The sequence below is a fragment of the Poromitra crassiceps genome (genome assembly GCF_964638095.1).
Source record: "Poromitra crassiceps genome assembly, chromosome: 27".
In the NCBI taxonomy this organism is placed as follows: domain Eukaryota; kingdom Metazoa; phylum Chordata; class Actinopteri; order Beryciformes; family Melamphaidae; genus Poromitra; species Poromitra crassiceps.
This window is the reverse complement of record NC_139650.1, coordinates 10,888,519-10,907,372: the sequence shown is the minus strand read 5'-3', so window position 1 is coordinate 10,907,372 and position 18,854 is coordinate 10,888,519. Positions and strand designations below refer to the sequence as shown.

At 44.0% G+C, this 18,854-nt stretch overlaps 2 protein-coding genes across 2 annotated transcripts in view; both read right to left on the bottom strand.

Annotated features, from left to right (window-relative positions):
- The window catches only part of LOC310799038 (specifically androgen-regulated gene protein), a gene marked incomplete at both ends in the record, with an annotated part of 5,225 nt that extends 3,524 nt beyond the window's left edge, over positions 1 to 1,701 (bottom strand). The window contains one exon of the mRNA XM_083661606.1: positions 1,594 to 1,701. Coding sequence (XP_083517732.1) covers positions 1,594 to 1,701 — 108 coding nt within the window. The remainder of the gene's footprint in view (positions 1 to 1,593) is intronic.
- A 5,419-nt stretch (positions 1,702 to 7,120) lies between these two features.
- LOC310799316 (tubulin alpha chain-like) lies at positions 7,121 to 11,645 on the bottom strand. The gene is made up of 4 exons (XM_083661914.1): positions 11,560 to 11,645; positions 10,029 to 10,251; positions 9,555 to 9,703; positions 7,121 to 8,257 (listed from the first exon to the last, which is right to left on the bottom strand). Exons 1-4 carry the CDS (start codon positions 11,560 to 11,562, stop codon positions 7,283 to 7,285), a joined length of 1,350 nt encoding a protein of 449 aa, XP_083518040.1. The 5' UTR covers positions 11,563 to 11,645; the 3' UTR covers positions 7,121 to 7,282.
- Positions 11,646 to 18,854: the final 7,209 nt, after the last annotated feature.

Below are 18,854 nucleotides of genomic sequence, written 5' to 3'. Positions count from 1 at the left end.
CTCCTGTGGTAGTGTGTTTGTTTCCTGTGGTTGTGTGTTTGTTTCCTGTGGTTGTGTGTTTGTCTCCTGTGGTAGTGTATTTGTTTCCTGTGGTAGTGTATTTGTTTCCTGTGGTAGTGTATTTGTTTCCTGTGGTAGTGTATTTGTTTCCTGTGGTAGTGTATTTGTTTCCTGTGGTAGTGTATTTGTTTCCTGTGGTAGTGTATTTGTTTCCTGTGGTAGTGTATTTGTTTCCTGTGGTAGTGTATTTGTTTCCTGCGGTTTCCTTTCCGGTGTGTTTGCTAATACAATAACTGACCGGAAATAAGATCACTTTTTAACTGTTCCCTAGAAACAGAATTCCAGTGATACCGTCTATTACATTATACATTACATTGTCATTTAGCACAGACGCTTTTGTCCAAAGCGACTAACAATATCACGTCTCATCAAGAGCACAGAAAAACAAACATGCAACACAATCAGTTCAAACTACTGATGATAAAGAAGCATCACCGCTGGCATCTAATCATGTGAACATTTCTGAAGCCAGAGTCGGATGCAAGGATTGAACCAACAACCTTCTGCACCACATCCATATGTTTATGTGGGTGGGCAATATTATGGATGAAAAATCATCTGTATGTTTAGGCTGAACGGTGATACACAATATATATATATAAATAAAGTGAGTAGGCATATATATATATATATATATATGTTCAGTTGTAGTCAAAGGCACATGTAAGATGTAGGGGTGGGCGATATGGAAGATTTGCTTTTCATCATCAATTTAAACATCAGCAATGTGTCACGATATTAAAATATCTTCATCATGATATGATTCCACTGAAAGATGATAAACGATAATATTGAGTTATTGCTCTGAGCCCTATAAACAACGGTTAGGATTAAGCAACAAAAGGAACTTGGTTGGGGTTATGGTACTGTATGGGTCGGGGGTTCGAGCCACCCTTCTCCCTAGTGTCCATTTGAACCTACTTAAACCGTATCATGTTCGAGACCACTGGACCACTGTGAGGTCACCTCCAGACAGCCCAGAAATACAGCTAGAAGTTTATTATGTAACTCAATGGTTTTAAAATTCAACTGTACGGTATGTATAGTCAGATGGTCACAATAGACAATAGTCTGGAAACACACATATTTTTTCCATACACTGTTTTCCTTTTTCCATCCTTTTCCAGACCTGGAAAATACTGAAATCAAATTCCATACTTTTCCATACTTGCATAGTAACCCTGAAACTATTAAACCAGACAAACTGCTTGGTTCTTATCTATGTTGGTGCATATTATGTAGGACACCACTATTCACCTGTTGATTGAAGTCACAGATTACAGGTCATATTTCATGTCATTTTATGAACCACTAAGACTAAAAGTCCCATCAACTTACAAAGCCAGCGTGTTCTCACCTGGTAGCACACGTACCAGGGAGGCTCGGTCCATCGCGCGGCCGACCCAGGTTCGAACCTGTGGTCCTTTGCCATCCCCTCTCCCCCCCCCTTTCCTGTCTGCCTACTGTCCTATCTAATACAAAGGCAAAACACCCCCAAAAAACAATAATAATAATTAAAAAAACAAAACTTACAAAGCCGGAGTTAGCACTGACCACGCTGTCACAGCTGCCGGCGCTGTCCATGCTGGTCATCGTCTCGAGTCCGGTGCCACCTGGTGGCCACGTGTCACTTTGGGGCATCTTAGTGCCGAGTGCCTGACCCTGATAACGCGAGGTCACGAGCACAGATCCTCGCTCACTCTGTAAAAAAAAAAAAAAAGAGGGGTCAAAGGTGAGTTACAGTTAGGATTCAAGTTGTGCTCCTGAAGTGTGTCAGTGTGGCACAGAGGAAAGACAACACAGCAGCATCCAGAGGCAGAGACCAGTGAAACCCTGTGGGGGGGGGGGTGCGTCTCATGTGTGAGTGCAGGAGGAGGGTATCATGGCTTGAGAGAGCCTGGCTCTGTCAGGACAGGAGGAGGGTATCATGGCTTGCTCAGGTGTTTAGTGAGAGATATCTAACTAGTCCTCTTACTCCATGTGACTCAGATTACAGCGCACGCCACTCCTAATCTTCCTGAACAGGATCCATTTCAGAATGAGTGGAAGACAGCACCAGTGATCTCCCCCCTATAGCTATATGATATCCTGTTGAACCATGTGCTCCTACTGTAACCGTGCTGGAGACCTGCAGGCTCAAGCTAAGCCAGCGTTGGGAAAAGCAGCAGCTAAGGGATAGATGGTCATGCAGGGAAGTGGATTAAGCGCGGCACTAAAATCTTGGGGTTTGATTTGACTCAAATAGTAACGTATCCTATAGGCATTTTGGATTCAAGCGTCCTCCTAACGCAGGGGGTGTCCAAACTTTTTTGAATGGGGGCCAGATTAGATCATGTGAAAATCCCGGGGGGGGCAGGTGCTTCTCGCGTCATATCGCTTATTTAAAAAAAGAAAACAGACATAAAATACAATTCTACTCTAAGGATCTTGTTTACCATCTGAAAACATTAGTTCTGTCTGTGCTGTTCCTACTTGGTGCTTGTACAAACTGTATGATAGTGATGTCATTGTTAGGTGAATGGAAAAAATGCAAATTGAACTTGCTTGATTAACCAATACTGTGTGGACTCTGGAGGGCCACATATAGTATATTTTGAGAGACAAGCCGAGGGCCACTTAAAATCAGTCCGCGGGGCCGCAATTGGCCCCCGGGCCGGACTTTGGACATGCCTGTCCTAACGGTACATATTATCCTACAGTATGTGCACCATACAGAATGAAGGACTATTTGTTATTCAAATTGGGAGATTTAGACATTTGCTTATGTGAATCTCTATCGCTACAATTCAACTGAAATAGTGGAAATGGAGCTGGGAGGATAAAGGAATTGCTGTGTGATCCTAGTGAAAAGAAATGCACATTTGGAATGGTTTCAACACCTGAGCGGGGGGGGGGGGGGGGGGTGCTAGGTAGGGCAAAGAAGGCACAATAGCACTCCTGTTCACTGCTTTGTCCTGTCATCCCAAATGTAAAGCCCCTGCTATCCCTGCAGGCAGGCAGATATGTAAAAGTACCCGTCCATCGCCGTGCTGCATGCAATGCCATGTGTTACATTTGAATAGCCACACTAAGTTCAAGATAGCGTTTTATTGTCTTTTTAACCGGACACAATCTGGGTGGATCTCATCATGCAAATACGCGAGCACCTGCTGTAGCCTGGAGATGATGGGGGGGGAAAATTACAAAATACAAAATAGCGCCACCAACAGAGCATTCCAAAGCCAGTGATTTTTTTCTTTGTCATCCGATTTCACTCAAATACGTATTTTGATTTCGTACTCCTTTAGATGATCACTCTGGTGTCATATATAAGCGATGTGTGTTACCCTGCTGTTGTGCGTGGTGTTGGAGTGACTTTAGCTTAGACTAGTACCGGTAATATTTTCTTTAGTAAGACACTGGTTAGCCATTAACCGCTGCACACTGTCCCTGGTGAAACATCATCTAAGAAGAGAGGACCCAAGCATGGAAAAACAACTATGATAAATGTCTTATCATAAAGTGTTATATATATGATAGAGATAGGTTATCTATATGAACGCTTGCTTTATGATAAGGCATGTTGTTCATAAATCATAGCAAGTGTTCATATACACGTATCAACAGGCAACCGACACACAAAGTAAAGGCAGGTTGAGCTTTAGATGATCCCGGGAGGTCACAGCTTGAACAGAGGCCAAGAACTTTCACTGGACTGTTTAAAACGCTCCAGAGAAGACTAATCTCTGGTGACACAGTGGCAGCTCTGTTTAGATTATGGCTCTAAAGGAAGACCAGCCCAGGTTTTACTACACTTTTTAGTAGGCTACATATGAGGTGACGTGTGCAACAATATAAAATCAGTAGCCTGCTTTCACTCCACTGGCTTTAGATTCCCCAGGGAACTAGTTCAGTAGTATATGCTCAGATTGCATGGTCTCTACAAAAATAAATAAATAATAATATTTAAAAAAAAATCACATTATCAATACAAAGAAAAATATGGTTCCAAAAATCTTGCATGCATTTTATGCTATTCTTTTTCCAACAGAAGTGACCTGAAACTTTAGTAGCCTATGGAAATATTCACCACGTCTTTTACTGTTGAAAATTTCTATTTTTGTTGAAGTTTGTGGAGAAAAGAAGTTTGTCTCAGCACACCATGGGGGTTGATCGTTTACATGATGTGTCATTAAACATGACTGAGCTCTATTCGACACAGAAGCAGCAGGTGAGTGAGGTTACAGGAGTCAAGTGACAGCTGAAGCAGCATTATTAGCAGACAGTTACATACCTGTGTGAATCTCCTTGGTCGTCGTGCAGCCTCTCTGTGTGTGTGTGTGTGTGTGTGAGTAGTGAAACCACAGTGACTCCTCTGCCTCTGCGATACCCCGCATAGGACTTTGTGTCTTAAGCGTGTAGCCAATCAGAGGAGAGCATTAAGAAGCACCCAGCTCAGAGCCACCTACAGTACAGTAGAGATATAGCACCCACCTACAAATCTTATCAGCCTAATCAGTGGCTCTACTAAGCTGAGCCTCAGGCAGTGGCTGGTGCTTGTTGCTCGTTTCAAAAGTAAATAAACCTTACTTTATTACTCACTGTAATAACCCTAATATGACTCACACTGGGAGCAGTAGCCTAATTTAGTGGTTCTCAAAGTGGGGTCCAAGGACCCCCTGGGGTCCCCTTGAGGGGGTCCCCAGCAACAACAAAAAAAAAGGGGGGGGGGGGGGACTAATTGATTTTCACTATAATTGCATCCAGAAGTAACAAACTGACTGACTGCATGATTATTTTGGTCATGGGTTTATGGAGAAGGCCTCACCCTCAGAGCCACCTACTAACTGTACCCATAGCACAGAGTCAAAAACACTACAGGTTTTTAAACAGGGTTGTTTTGCAATATTTACATTATCATTTGGGCATAAAATATTTTGCCAAAATAATAAATGATTCAATAAAAATGCAATATTGATATCTTATATCTATAAATATTCGAAAATGGACATTTTCTAGTAGAAATGGTGGTAGAACGTCAACGCTAAATTGAATCCATTAAAAGTGAGCAAGTGGCAATATCTGTCTGTCTGCTTCCATTTTTGTCCCACTGATGATGTCATCAGTGACTTCATTATTGACCAAAATCATCTTATCACATCACTGATGATGTCATAGGCGCTGATGAGATCATAGGCATTGTGACATCAGTGACAGTGATTTCATCAGTGATGTGAAGTTGAGCAATTGTGCGCTACACATGCCAATAGAGCAGGCGAGGCCACGCAGCAGCCGAGCCGTGCGCCCGCACAGTGGGCGGGCCTAGTTTTTTTTTTTACTAGGATACCCTAATAAAATCAAATTAGACCAAATGACGAATACAGTGAAAAAAATAAATGATCTGTTGGCTCAATCTTTCTGTCTGTTCACTCCAACTACTTGGATTAGCAGCATGGTGGCTCAGTGGTTAGTTAGCACTATACTCACAGCAAGGTTGTGGGTTCCAACCCTGGTCTGTCCAAGGTCCTGTGTGGAGCTTTCATGTTCATCCCGTGTTCGTGTGGGTTTCCCCTGACCATCAAACACATGTATGTTAGGGTTAAAGGGCATGAGCCACATATCTCAACCCTAGAAACATGTCTGGGCATAAAGGGTCACAGCTGTTCCAAAACTAGCCACAGTGGTTTAGCCCGGTCCCATAGTACACACTAGATCACAGTGGTTTAGCCCGGTCCCATAGTACACACTAGATCACGGTGGTTTAGCCCGGTCCCATACACACTAGATCAGCTATTCAGATCAGCTATTCTCAACCACTGAGCCGTGGCCCACTGGTGGGCCTCAGAGTACCTTGTAGTGGGCCACGGAGGCAGTGGTATTGCCAAATATATTAATAAAAATAAAATAGTGTGATGAGTTATTTATTTTTTATATCTAAATGTGCTCACGAATGATATAGATCAGAAACTGCCAATTAAAATGCATAATTTCAATCACTTTTTTTCCTCCAGCTTTCATTTATCTGGGAAGGTGGTCCTCAGAACTGTTTTAACAATCAGAAGTGGGCCTAAAGTTACAAAAGGTTGAGCACCCCTGCACTAGATCAGTGGTTTAGCCCAGTCCCATAGTACACACTAGATCACAGTGGTTTCTCATGACAGTTCAACTGCAGAAAGGAGGTTGAAGTCAATTTGACTTCTGTCCTGCAGGGATGATGCATTTTTGTAGTTGGAAGGCAGAAGTCCTGCACATGTTGTTTGACCCTCAAGGGAAAACCGATTGATTTTGCTTAAATGCATAAAATAAAGTCGGATTTAAAGTTTGTTTGCGTTTTCTGAAAATCACGTTTACGTTTCAAAAGTGATTCATGTTTGTGAAGATTGTCCTGCTGAACACAAATAAACACTCCCGATAGAACACCATATTTGATGGATTCAAGCATAATCCCCACACGTTCCCCCTGAGGAACCATGCTACTTCCACTCATTCCTTGCGGTGCATTAGACATGTGTAGAGTGGGAAAACTTGACTTGCATTTTGAGAAAATTTGGAACCCCAGCAGTATAAATGAAATGGCCATATATTTACAAGTTCCTACATGCATTTAATATCGTAGATGTTTCTAGGCATTTTATTGTTTTCAGTGTCACATCTTTGACCATGTCAATATCACCTGGTTTGTATGATTTTCCCACTGGGGCAGACGGTGATGTTTCAATTTCAGATGCCAAACCCACAAGCTAAATTTACTTTCTCCATACGTTGAAATACCTAGCCGTCCCACACAAAAACACTTTTCCTCACCTGCATAGCAACTCCTATGAAAACAAGACTTAAGATGGGTGTGACTTAAGACCGTTACCTAGAGTCCGGTTGTCAACAAGAGAGCAGCCGACATGCATGTTTGTCCAGAGGCAAAATAAGTCACCTTTGGTTACCTGTTGGTACACTGACCAAGAAACACATGACAAGTAGCTTTAATTATGTTATTTTATTAACAGGGACACAAACTCGTGGAGAGCGAAAAAAGGTGACAAAGATATCACGGCAAACAAAAACACAACAACACTCAGCCATTCACTTAAGTGCCCAGTTTTGGGATCAAAAGGGGTGACAGTCACTAGTTTGCATCTCTGGATTAAAGTGCCCACTTTTTTTTTTCTTTAGAACTGGAATGACCCCACTGTCACATGAGTTCAGATTGTGCTCGAGCGAAAGCAAGCTGGAGATGTTTTGAACGGCCCTAGTACTCCTCTCCCTCTTCGTCGTCGCCGACACTGTCGGTTCCCACCTCTTCGTAATCCTTCTCCAGGGCGGCCATGTCTTCTCTGGCCTCGGAGAACTCGCCCTCCTCCATTCCCTCCCCGACGTACCAGTGGACGAAGGCCCTCTTGGCGTACATCAGGTCGAACTTGTGGTCCAGACGGGCCCAGGCCTCGGCGATGGCTGTGGTGTTGCTCAGCATGCACACGGCCCTCTGCACCTTGGCCAGGTCTCCTCCGGGGACCACGGTGGGCGGCTGGTAGTTGATGCCCACCTTGAAGCCTGTGGGACACCAGTCGACAAACTGGATGGTGCGTTTGGTCTTGATGGTGGCGATGGCGGAGTTGACGTCTTTGGGCACCACGTCGCCGCGGTACAGGAGGCAGCAGGCCATGTACTTGCCGTGACGAGGGTCGCATTTCACCATCTGGTTGTTGGGCTCAAAGCAGGCGTTGGTGATGTCGGCCACGGAAAGCTGCTCGTGATAGGCCTTCTCCGCGGAGATGACCGGGGCGTAGGTGGCCAGGGGGAAGTGGATACGCGGGTAGGGCACCAGGTTGGTCTGGAACTCGGTCAGGTCCACGTTCAAGGCGCCGTCGAAGCGCAGGGAGGCGGTGATGGAGGACACGACCTGGCTGATCAGCCTGTTGAGGTTGGTGTAGCTGGGGCGCTCGATGTCCAGGTTCCTGCGGCAGATGTCGTAGATGGCCTCGTTGTCCACCATGAAGGCACAGTCGGAGTGCTCCAGGGTGGTGTGGGTGGTCAGGATGGAGTTGTATGGCTCCACCACCGCCGTGGACACCTGGGGAGCTGGGTACACCGCAAACTCAAGCTTGGACTTCTTCCCGTAGTCGACGGAGAGACGCTCCATCAGCAGGGAGGTGAAGCCAGAGCCCGTTCCTCCTCCAAAGGAGTGGAAGATGAGGAAACCCTGGAGCCCGGTGCACTGGTCAGCCTGAAGGGAGAAGGAACAAATATAAATAAAGGGTTCATAAACATTTTTTCACCAATGATGACTTTAAACCAAATTTCCATGACTAAACATTTTCTCTGCATATAGATAAAAACCTGAGTAAGGCATTCTAAATTTAAAATGTCACCATTAACAGATTACAATAATTGAATAACATGGTCAGTTCATAAGGCTGGCTTTACACTGTGAAACCTTCACGCAACTAGTTGCAAATTGCATGAAACAATTCATGAAACTGACATTTAGCAATTCAAAAATATCAAGGTCTCATGTAATACTTGTTTCACTAAAACCGCTAGATGAGTAATCTATATTGTTTTTCCTTTTCTCTCTTGCTACAGTAGATTACAGTATCAAGTTGGGAGTAGGGATGCAGCCATATGAGTTTGATGACCTTGGACAAAAATACCACGGTTTCACAGCATCGTGGACCTTTATGAGTTATTGTAAAATCTGAACAAAATGTATTTTATTTGATCCAAAACTAAAACCCATCCTAATATCAAATATGCTTATCTTTTGTAAAATCGGATGGACACTGGACACAAATGATTGAGGCCATTTACACCTGGCACTAAGATGCGTTCTCTCTGATCAGATTGCAATTTGATCACAGAAAACACATGTTAGTAACAGGCATGTTAGGGCTGTGAATCTTCACTGGCCTCACGAGTCGATTACGATTCATCCCTCAATGATTCGATTCCACGATGCATCACGATACAGCTCAGCCAAGTATTGCAGCTCCAAGTATCACGCCCTCAATTCTCTATATTATAACTGCACATGGCTACCGTACTTTGATCAATTCAGACAAGCACTCCGATAAATATCAAGTCTTTTTTACTTAGAAAGTGCTTTAAAAATCTGAATGTCAACAGAAATTTAGAACTAAACGATTCATCCGTCAATGATTTGATTGACACGCCCGCATCGATTAAACAATTAATTTTGACACCCCTAGTCTGGAGACATCAATCCTATACATTTCCCCTCATTTAAACATTCTCTTTAACTTTTTGGGGGAGGGGGGGGGGGGGGGGGGTAGCGTGATCCTCCCTGCCGGTGAAACCTCTCGCTGTCAAGTGAAAAGAAGTGGCTGAATGTGCCAGTCTACAACCCTCCCCAGATCTGCAGGGGAAATTAGCCACGTGCAATTGTGGAGAAAAACTAAAAGAAAAAAAGCCCAACTGGAATATTTTAATTTATTTGGTTTTCCAGGTCTTCGTAGGAACACTGGCCAGTCTTACAGATGAACCTACAGCCGTTTGTTGCTTACCAGTTTACGAATCCTGTCCAGAACCAGGTCGATGACCTCCTTGCCGATGGTGTAGTGACCTCTGGCGTAGTTGTTGGCTGCGTCTTCCTTTCCAGTGATCATCTGTTCCGGGTGGAAAAGATGGCGGTAGGTACCCGTCCGGACTTCATCTGTGAAGAACACAAGGAAACAACACAAGGAAAACCGTTACAGTAAAGTCTAATTTCAGATTTTAGCCTCAATCAATTTTAGTAGTCAACATTTTTCTCTGTACACCGTGTTGACTTATGTCATACATAAGAGAAATACTAGAAATGTGTGGAACAATTAGTCTACTACATTGAAACATACATTGAAAGGCTTCTGATGCGGCGTTTTCACAAGTTAATTATTCCCGTTCTAACCGGCGCTGGAGAAAACACCAAGTCCCCTTCAATCTACACTACATTATGACACTGGTTCATCATCACTGGTTTAAGAAAACCCTGCCTTTACCTATGACTGTCGGCTCCAAGTCCACAAAGACGGCTCTGGGAACGTGTTTGCCGGCTCCGGTCTCGCTGAAGAAGGTGTTGAAGGAGTCGTCGGACCCTCCGGCGGTCTTGGCGCTGGGCATCTGCCCGTCCGGCTGGATGCCGTGCTCCAGGCAGTACAGCTCCCAGCAGGCATTGCCCATCTGGACGCCGGCCTGGCCGACGTGCATTGAGATACACTCACGCTGCAGACAGAGGGTGACCACACACACACACATCAAATTATTCTCTTGATATACAAAAGTGTCTTGACTTCAAATTCCTGTGAATTATTTGTACTTTGTTAATCAAGTATCTGCTTTAGGCCAACAAGCTAGTTCTGCGCTATTAAGGTGCAATGGAAAGCATCCATTTCAGTGCAGACAGCTCCCCCGCCTGCTGTGCATCAAGTGCACTGCACTCACTGACCCAGATGCGACATGAAACGACTCGGCCTAAAACACAATAGACCCTTTTCACAGGGGCCATTCTGTGTCGCAAAGGGAGGGTAAACACAGGTGCAAGCAAAACACTAGTGAGGGTTTCAACCTCATTACCATTTTTCTTGCACCTTTTACCCTGCCTTTTCGACACAATGCCCCCTGTGAAAAGGGTCTATTGTGCCTTGTGTCTGTATATACCCTTTTCATGTCGAAAAGGCAGAATAAACAGGTGCAAGCAAAACACTAATGAGGGTTTCCCAATTCCAATCATGTAAGTTGGAAACCCTCATTAGTGTTTTGCTTGCACCTGTGTTTACCCTGCCTTTTCGACAGAAAATGGCCCCCGTGAGAAGGGTCTATTGTCCTGGTATGGGGGGGGGCTGCATTTTATTTTATCAGTTTCCTGATAAATTATAATAATGATTAGACTAGCGTGGCTCCATACCTTCGAAGCCACGCCCGCGCCACAGTCATGGAAGGGGAAATGAGTTTATGAGTTGACGGTGAAGTCTGAACATCAGGCTATAAAGACCACACCCCTAGCCTGTAAGTTAACTGGTTAACGTTACCCCGCCATAGGCTAAGCCTTGTTACCGTATTTAACTTGTCTTAGTTTTTGCCATCACGCCAAATTTGGATCCAATTTGGATGAAAAACGACTTGTACTTGACTGCAGAGTAACGATGACTGCGCCTTATTGTACAGAAAGCGGGCACCGCACCAGCAGAAGGCCGTGTGTAGGAGTCCATTTTGAAGACTGTGGGGCAAAGAGAAACGAACGAAAATGCTCATTTTACGGCACAAATAGCCAACTTTTAATTTGCCCAGTCTTTGTAAACGTTATCCGACATGTTTCTAACGTTTGTACGTCGAACATGTAAGCAAGACGTACGTATGGTTGACAGTTACAAAATCGCGCGGAATCTTCTAGCAGCCATGGCGGGTTTACATCAGAATCACAATGACTATTATTGCCACAAAATGCAAATTACAGACGAGGAATTTGTCTTAGTCGAGACATGTAACCGCCTAGGTGTTATAACTGAGTTTACTGTAAATCTGCCGACTCACCATGGTTCCTGCTTGTTGAAAATGAGCTTCTTTCTTCCTCGGTAGAGCCTGGTGAGTGTGACTGTGTGGCGAGGTGACGCGGTTACTTCCTCGGCTGTCTCGCGCGGGAGCTTTAAGGCCGCCCTACTCTGCCTCTGATTGGCTAGTACTCGATGGAAAGAGCTGCGTCACGCGCCAAGTTCTGCCCTACTCTGCCTCTGATTGGCTTACCCCGATATTTTTACCCCAGAGCCAATCGCCCTAACCCTTCGTGCCTAAACCAAACCAATCATCACTCCCCATTCCTGAAAGATAGGGCGGGACTTGGCGTAAATCGGGTGGGGAGAAAAAGATCTGCTCTGCGCGGGTCAAAAACGCTGCAGGTCACATGACGGTCACGTGGTTCCTGTGTGTGTGTGTGTGTGTGTGTGTGTGTGTGTGTGTGTGTGTGTGTGTGTGTGTGTGTGTGTGTGTGTGTGTATGTGCGTGCGTGTGTATAGGTTGAGGCCACGTCTCGTCATAGACGCTGGTGTAGCTGGCTCAGCCTGGCTGGGGGCGTGGTCAGGGTGGGGTAAAAACCCCCGTTCTATCCATTCAGCAAAGTTAGAATTTAGCTGATAGCCCAGCCCAGGCAGACCCGATCGGGGATTTAACCATCGCAGTAAACGCACATCTGAGCAGACGTCTTGTGTTCTGCTCTAGAACCCCCAAACATGTAGTTTAGAGCCGCAGCACCGTCTTTTGGTGAGTCAGCCCATGAGATATATGGGTGGTTTTACCCCACTGGCATGCCAGCCGTTTAACATTTTGTGGGCGTTCCCAGACATGTCTAGGGTATTCCTAGTATATATATGTTTCATCCATTAAGTGACACAATTTTGGTCATGGTTTCATATTGAAACACCTAAAACTAAAATGCTTATGGGTTGACCCTGTGACAAAATCTTATCAAATAGGGGTCTGTGGTCTAATTTGTGTCAGTTTAGGGGAGGAGGCTGGCCAGCGAGACTACTGTTACAGTGAAGAAGCCTTAGATCCTATTATGAACGGGTAAATGTTCCTTAAATAACGTGTAATCCCACTGCCATGGCACCAGTGTCATTCAGATGGCTGCCTGGGATTTAGTTCAAGAGCTCATCCTGGATTCACTCCTAATGAAACACTGCTTATAAAGAGCAAACTAACAAACAAAACAAATGCAGATATGAGACAGAAGGGTTAAATCTACAAAAGGAGTCATACACACCATAGGTTATAGCTTTTTATCGTGACACAACATTGGAAGAAAAGAAAATCAAGTAAATCCAGTTTGTCCCGTAGTGCTTTGTGTGCCGCATTCATTGTTAGTGTCCTTGAAAACGGAGAACTTTAATTGGAGAAATCAATGTTCTGCAGGAGTCATGCCAGAGGCGCTTGCCCTAGATCCATATCTGATGATGTATATATATATATATACCACAGGCTTCAGAAACCACTGACCAAGCAGATTATAGCTGGCAATACAAAACACAACAAAGCCATGTTTATAGTTTTACTTTTATGCAAGCTGATTGTTAATGTTAAAAGTAACAATTTTACTGTTCAAACAAAACAAAAAAATCAAATTTTTGCTTTGCCATTTGTGACGTTTTGCAGGGAAACAGAGTTACAGCATTCTCCTAAAAAAATTAAAGTGAATGGTGACCAACTTTCAAACATAAAAAAAAAACTGCTATAACGGTTTCCCTGGGAAAACGCCAAGAATGTTTTATGGACTAAAAAAACATCCCCTGACCTTCCACCGGGGGCAGGGCTGAGTAAATAATGACGGCATTTTTAATTTTCAGTGAACTTATCCTTTAATTCCTTATACCCTCTCTCTCTTCTGCACCAAGGAGACGTTACGATAGAAAACCCCCATCACCTCTCCACTGTCAAATCTATCTATTTATTTTCGGAACAATGGAGCGCAAAATATTACCACTGCACACACAACAGAGCTGAGAAAAATTGCAATACTTTTGGACTGTATTTTCTAAACGAGTGTCAGATCATTTCTGTGTAGGCTGAATGGGCCTCATCCTATGGGATGAGCCTGTCCTATTGCTTTTGGCAAGGAAGAAAGGTGAAATGACACAAAAATGAGTCGTCACACAGGCTTCACAAACATCTTCATGGCCTCCTCCAACCTCCAACTGACTCTCTTTTAGCTGCAGGCTAAAAAACAGAGTTACGTTGCGATGTGCTCAACCCTTGTTGGCCTTGGCAGTGCATATCAAAGCACTGAGACGATGACATGCCCGGGCCTAATCATAGCAGACGTTGTACAGCACAACAGAGTGGCAGTTTTCTTCTGATGATGACATCACACACAAAACATACTACACCAACATCATGGGCTAAACGACAGGTGCTCACCGTTCTCCATGAACAAATCTACAGTTAGTATTGGCCTGCAAACATGAGAAGAAATATGATCAAGCAACTAATTCATGACAGACTGTGAGCAGCTCGGTTCTTAAAATGGACTCACTGGAGTCGATTTAAGAACCTGGGATCACTGGTGTGGCAGACCGGTGCGTTAACTTACCAACCGAGCTGAACTCAAAGTGATGCAGCAAATCAGGCTCATAGTCACACGTCTTTATAGCTCGGTTCCACAAATGGCACATGCGCAGTCAAGTTTCTGGAAATATAGACCCTTCTCAAGGGGGCCATTTTGTGTCAAAAAGGCAGGGTAAAAACAGGTGCAAGCAACACACTAATGAGGGGTTCAAACTTCCATGATTGGAATTTGGAAACCCGCATTCTGTCTTTTCGACACAAAATGGCCGCTGTGAAAAGGGCCTATTTGCGAGCGGCTGACTTTTCATACTAGCTGCTGGTTGCAGCTAAAAACACTCGAAAAAGGTCAATGCGAATGTTGATGAGCAAAGCACATGCTGTGTGGGACCTCATTTATAAATGTTGCCTACGCACTAATCGGGAGAGTGAAACGTAAATGCGTAATGTCGGGATTTTTTAAAACCCAAGCATGACGTGACAAAGTGTGTACCTTTATAGAAACGTTGTGCGCACACATTCTGGACAAAGAAATTGTGACTCTGATGGCAAAGGAAGCATTCTGCAACTTTCAATCAATTCTTGATGCTCTATCAAATTCACGTACTTCACAGAGGAGAAAGTTGGTCAAAACGGATATAAGGCGGAACATTCGCTAATTTCTCCAATCACCTGCCTCGGTTTTGTTTACATGTGTCGTGATTGGTCGAATACCATCAAACTTCTTTGGAAGATGACAACTTCCTCTGGTCAAATTTTAACGGGTGGAAGTACAGACCGTCTCTGGAGCACTTGAAGATTGTGGAGGAGATAGACTGGCTTGAGAGACTACCATCTAGGAAAGTCAAAAGTGTGGTCGTCTGCAAAAACCCTTCACAGGGTGGGGATTTGACTTTTTCTTTTTCTTTTTTACATTTCCATAAATTAGAAACTCTCCCCTATATATCACTTTTGAATGACTGAGATAGCTCTCTCAGATCAAAAGTTATGAGTATTTTAATCCGTTGTGTCTAAAAGTAAAATGTGTGAAAAATGGCTTTAAACATTCCACAACGTATTTTCTACAGTGGCATTCCACCAAAACCATCAAAATAAATATTTTATGGAGATGAAAGTAACCAAATCACCCAAAATACCGGCAAAACTCATTTTCAACCTTCTTTGGCTAATAAAATGAGTATGAACCCCCTGAGGTCTAAGGGCATTTTTGGGCTCTCTCTCAAATGTGACATACATTGCTGCTTAAATTCACCTTTTACTGGTTGAACACATGGTGACATTCACTCTCCCCAAAAACAAAAGGATATTTTGGTCCCTGTAGCACCAACTTACATCAGAGTCCCTCTTTTTCTGGCATGCCATTAATTAGATTTTCGTATTATTGAAGTGGGATGTTAAAGGGACAGCTCCCCCTAAAATCCAAAATACATATTTTCCCTCTCACTCAAAATACATTTGAAAAACTCAACAGCATCGTCTCTTTCCAGAAATCATGACCTGGTTACTCAAGATTTATCCACAGACCTTGTTATGAGCAGTTTCATGTAGGAACTATTTTCTTTTGACCAAACTACTCCTACTAGGCTGCTCCTATGCAGTGTCATGTAGGAACTAGCTAGCAGCTAGCCGATGTGGTCGGTCAATAGAAAATAGTTCCTCCATGAAACTGCTCACAACAAGGTCTGTGGATTATCTTGAGTAACGGGGTCATGATTTCTGGAAAGAGACATTGCTGTTAATTTGATCAAATGTATTTTGTTGGCACTTTGAGCACCACAAGCCGAGTGCCATCCAGTTCCATTGTATTGGAGAGAAGGCAGAAACTCTGCGGCCGATATCTCCAAAACTCAGGCAACTAACACAAAACTATATAGATGGATAAATAGCACTGCGGGTGAGAGGGAAAATATGTATTTTGGAATCTACGTACGCATCGTTTTATAAATGAGGCCCCTGAACATGAATACTGAGTGAACAGCATTGATCTCCCACAGCATTTAGTCTAAATCAGCGTTCTCATCTCCACCCTGTACCATGAATTGTGCCATAAACAAAAGTCAAAAGCTCAATTAAAAACAAAGCAAAAAAGAATAATAATAATTTCATACAGCACAAGATGTGAAGTGAAAACCACACTGGATCTAAAATATCACACTCTGAAAAACTGTCACATCCATTAAGAGAGAAAACAAAATGCTACAGATGTTTTGTTTTTAGCACCATTGTTATTTGTCACCATTGTAGTTTGTTTCTGTGTTAACCATAAAAAAATGCATGTAATTTATAACTTATTCTGGATGAGCCTTTGCAAAATGATATTTTAACATATCTTAAGAGTTCAAACCAGAATCTAAATGGCCTCACTGCTGTGTGAATTCAAAAGGTTGTCACATGAAGTACAAACTGCAATAGAAGCACATTTGTATAGACTAGGCTAGTGTATGTTAGCCTGGTAAACCAGCCGGTCACATGAACTCACATTTCATTTCCTTCTTCGTTCCCGTCTGGCCGTCTGGAAGCCTTCATAGTCTTTGCAGTGGGCAGAAGTTGGGCGGGTGTACTTGCCTTGACAGACAACTCCTTCAGCCAATCAGCGTTGGATCCAGTCAAACCCAAATCCACTCGGGAGAACGGCAAAAACATATTTTCCGCCCAGAAACTCCACTGTTGCGACGATACTCCAAGTTTAATTGTTATTATTGAGTCCATTTCTACAATAACTGCACTTTATGGCTGTTAAAACTAGACGAACGCTGACATTACTCCTCGAGGCGGACAGGCAAGGAGGCGGGCATTACTGTTTTGCTAGCGATGTTCCTGATTGGCCGGTTACGATGTCAACTACGAGGCGGGTCGCTGATTGGCTCGTCCGCTTTGCAGTTTCTGCAGAAAGCCCTCCCAGAGTTGAGGCCAGACAGTCCCGCAGAACCAAATGAAATGTGAGTTCACATGACCAGCTAAGGTTCAGGTTTACCAGGCTAAATGTATGTTAGCATACAACTAAATTGTGCCTTAACAGGTCAGACTTTAGCACAAGTTAACAAAAGCATGCGTTTGGAGTAATGGAAGAGATTCTGAAATCCATCAATCAACAACCAGAACAGCTACATGCTAGTAGCATGATGCTACATAAGCAACGGCATGAAGAACAGTCAACACTTGGCGTGCGGAGCTTAAGACAACAGTGAATAGGGCCACATTATATAGGCCTAAATGCTGCAAATAACTCTTAATGGGTTTTCACCTATTTGGAGAGCCAGATTGGGTTAGGGTTAGAGAGCCAGACAGTGTGGAAATTCAATTTGGTACACTTTTTTGATTGGCAGCATATCCCTGCCACTATCTGGTTTGTCACGATGATGCAGTAAACCCCGCCCATCTGGTACTCCAAACAAATTAAAACCAATCCTAAGAATTATTTACTAGGCCTAGATCTGTTCAACGGAGCCGACATGCCGGACAACATCTCCAAACAGGCTAAAATGAAGGTAGCTCGATTGAACTTGAGAACTGACAGCAGTTGAGTGTAATACTGAACGGGTTAGTGTCTGGACATTCTCCCTAGATGTCGCTGGACAAGGTGAGGTAGAGGATCACACAAGGAGACAAACAGACGGACAACAGAGAGTTGCCAGACTTGTGGGCACAGGGTGGGTGGTGGGGTAACACTTCATTTGGATAGCCTACAGAGTCTACTGAGTATTTTGTAACATTTCAACAGCTTATTGGTTGACGTTCAACAATGAGATGTTTAATTATCTATAGAGGATGTGAAAATCCATGAACACACCTACAGGGTTCCTACAGATTTTTAACAGTCAAACTCAGATTCAGAGCGCTGAGGTTGCCCTCATGACGCGAAGTGGAGCGGAGCCGAACAGAACAACGCAGCCTGACCTCCAACTGGATACGACCCACGAGGTCGTTTGTACAAGCAGCCGAATACGACCTGACATCACGTTTCAAAGTTAAGTGCCCTCTAGCGGTCGTGTGAATAACAGCACAGTCTCAAGAGTTTGGTGAAAATATAACTTCGAGTCGTGCGGGATTTGAACCTGGGGCCGCTGGCCGCCTGTCATAACCACTCAGCTACCGGTTCGTTGCTGTCCCCTAACCCTAACCCACACCCTAACCGACACCCCAACATTTTTGGAAAGAAAAGTCGCTTTTTCATCTTGCTTGGGCGGAAGTCGCGTAGTACCTTTTCTCTGCCACTGAGGGCCGCTAGTCTAGCAGACGTGCTATATGGTCGTATTGGGAGTGATACGCCGCCATTGGCCGTATGAGTTGCTGGATATGTTGCAGTACCTTTTCTCTGCCACTGAGGGGTGCTAGTCTAGCAAGACGTGCTATATGGTCGTATTCCAGGCGTTGCTGTATTACGACCTCATGGAGCGTATGAGTTGGAGGACATGTTGGCCCTTTTCAATTTTGGAGCCCATGTCACTCAATCCGGCTCCGGTCCGCTCCACTGTCCATTCCGTGTCTTGCGCCAAGACGCCAGGAGACAATAAATGTGACGACGGCTTTGTCTCATTTCAAGTAGCAAAAGATTTTTGGTTTATGATTGTGTAGCGGAGACACCAGATGATGTATTATGTTATGTATATTCAAATTCAAGCATATTTCTAACCTTGAAAACCTAACCTTTTCCAAACTTCCAAGACGAACCCCGCATACTGTATGACACTAGGTACGGGTGCATCCAAATAGAGTGTTAGCGGGGGTGGTTGTAGTCGTGACGGGGAGAAAGGCAAAAGGAGGCTTCACCACAG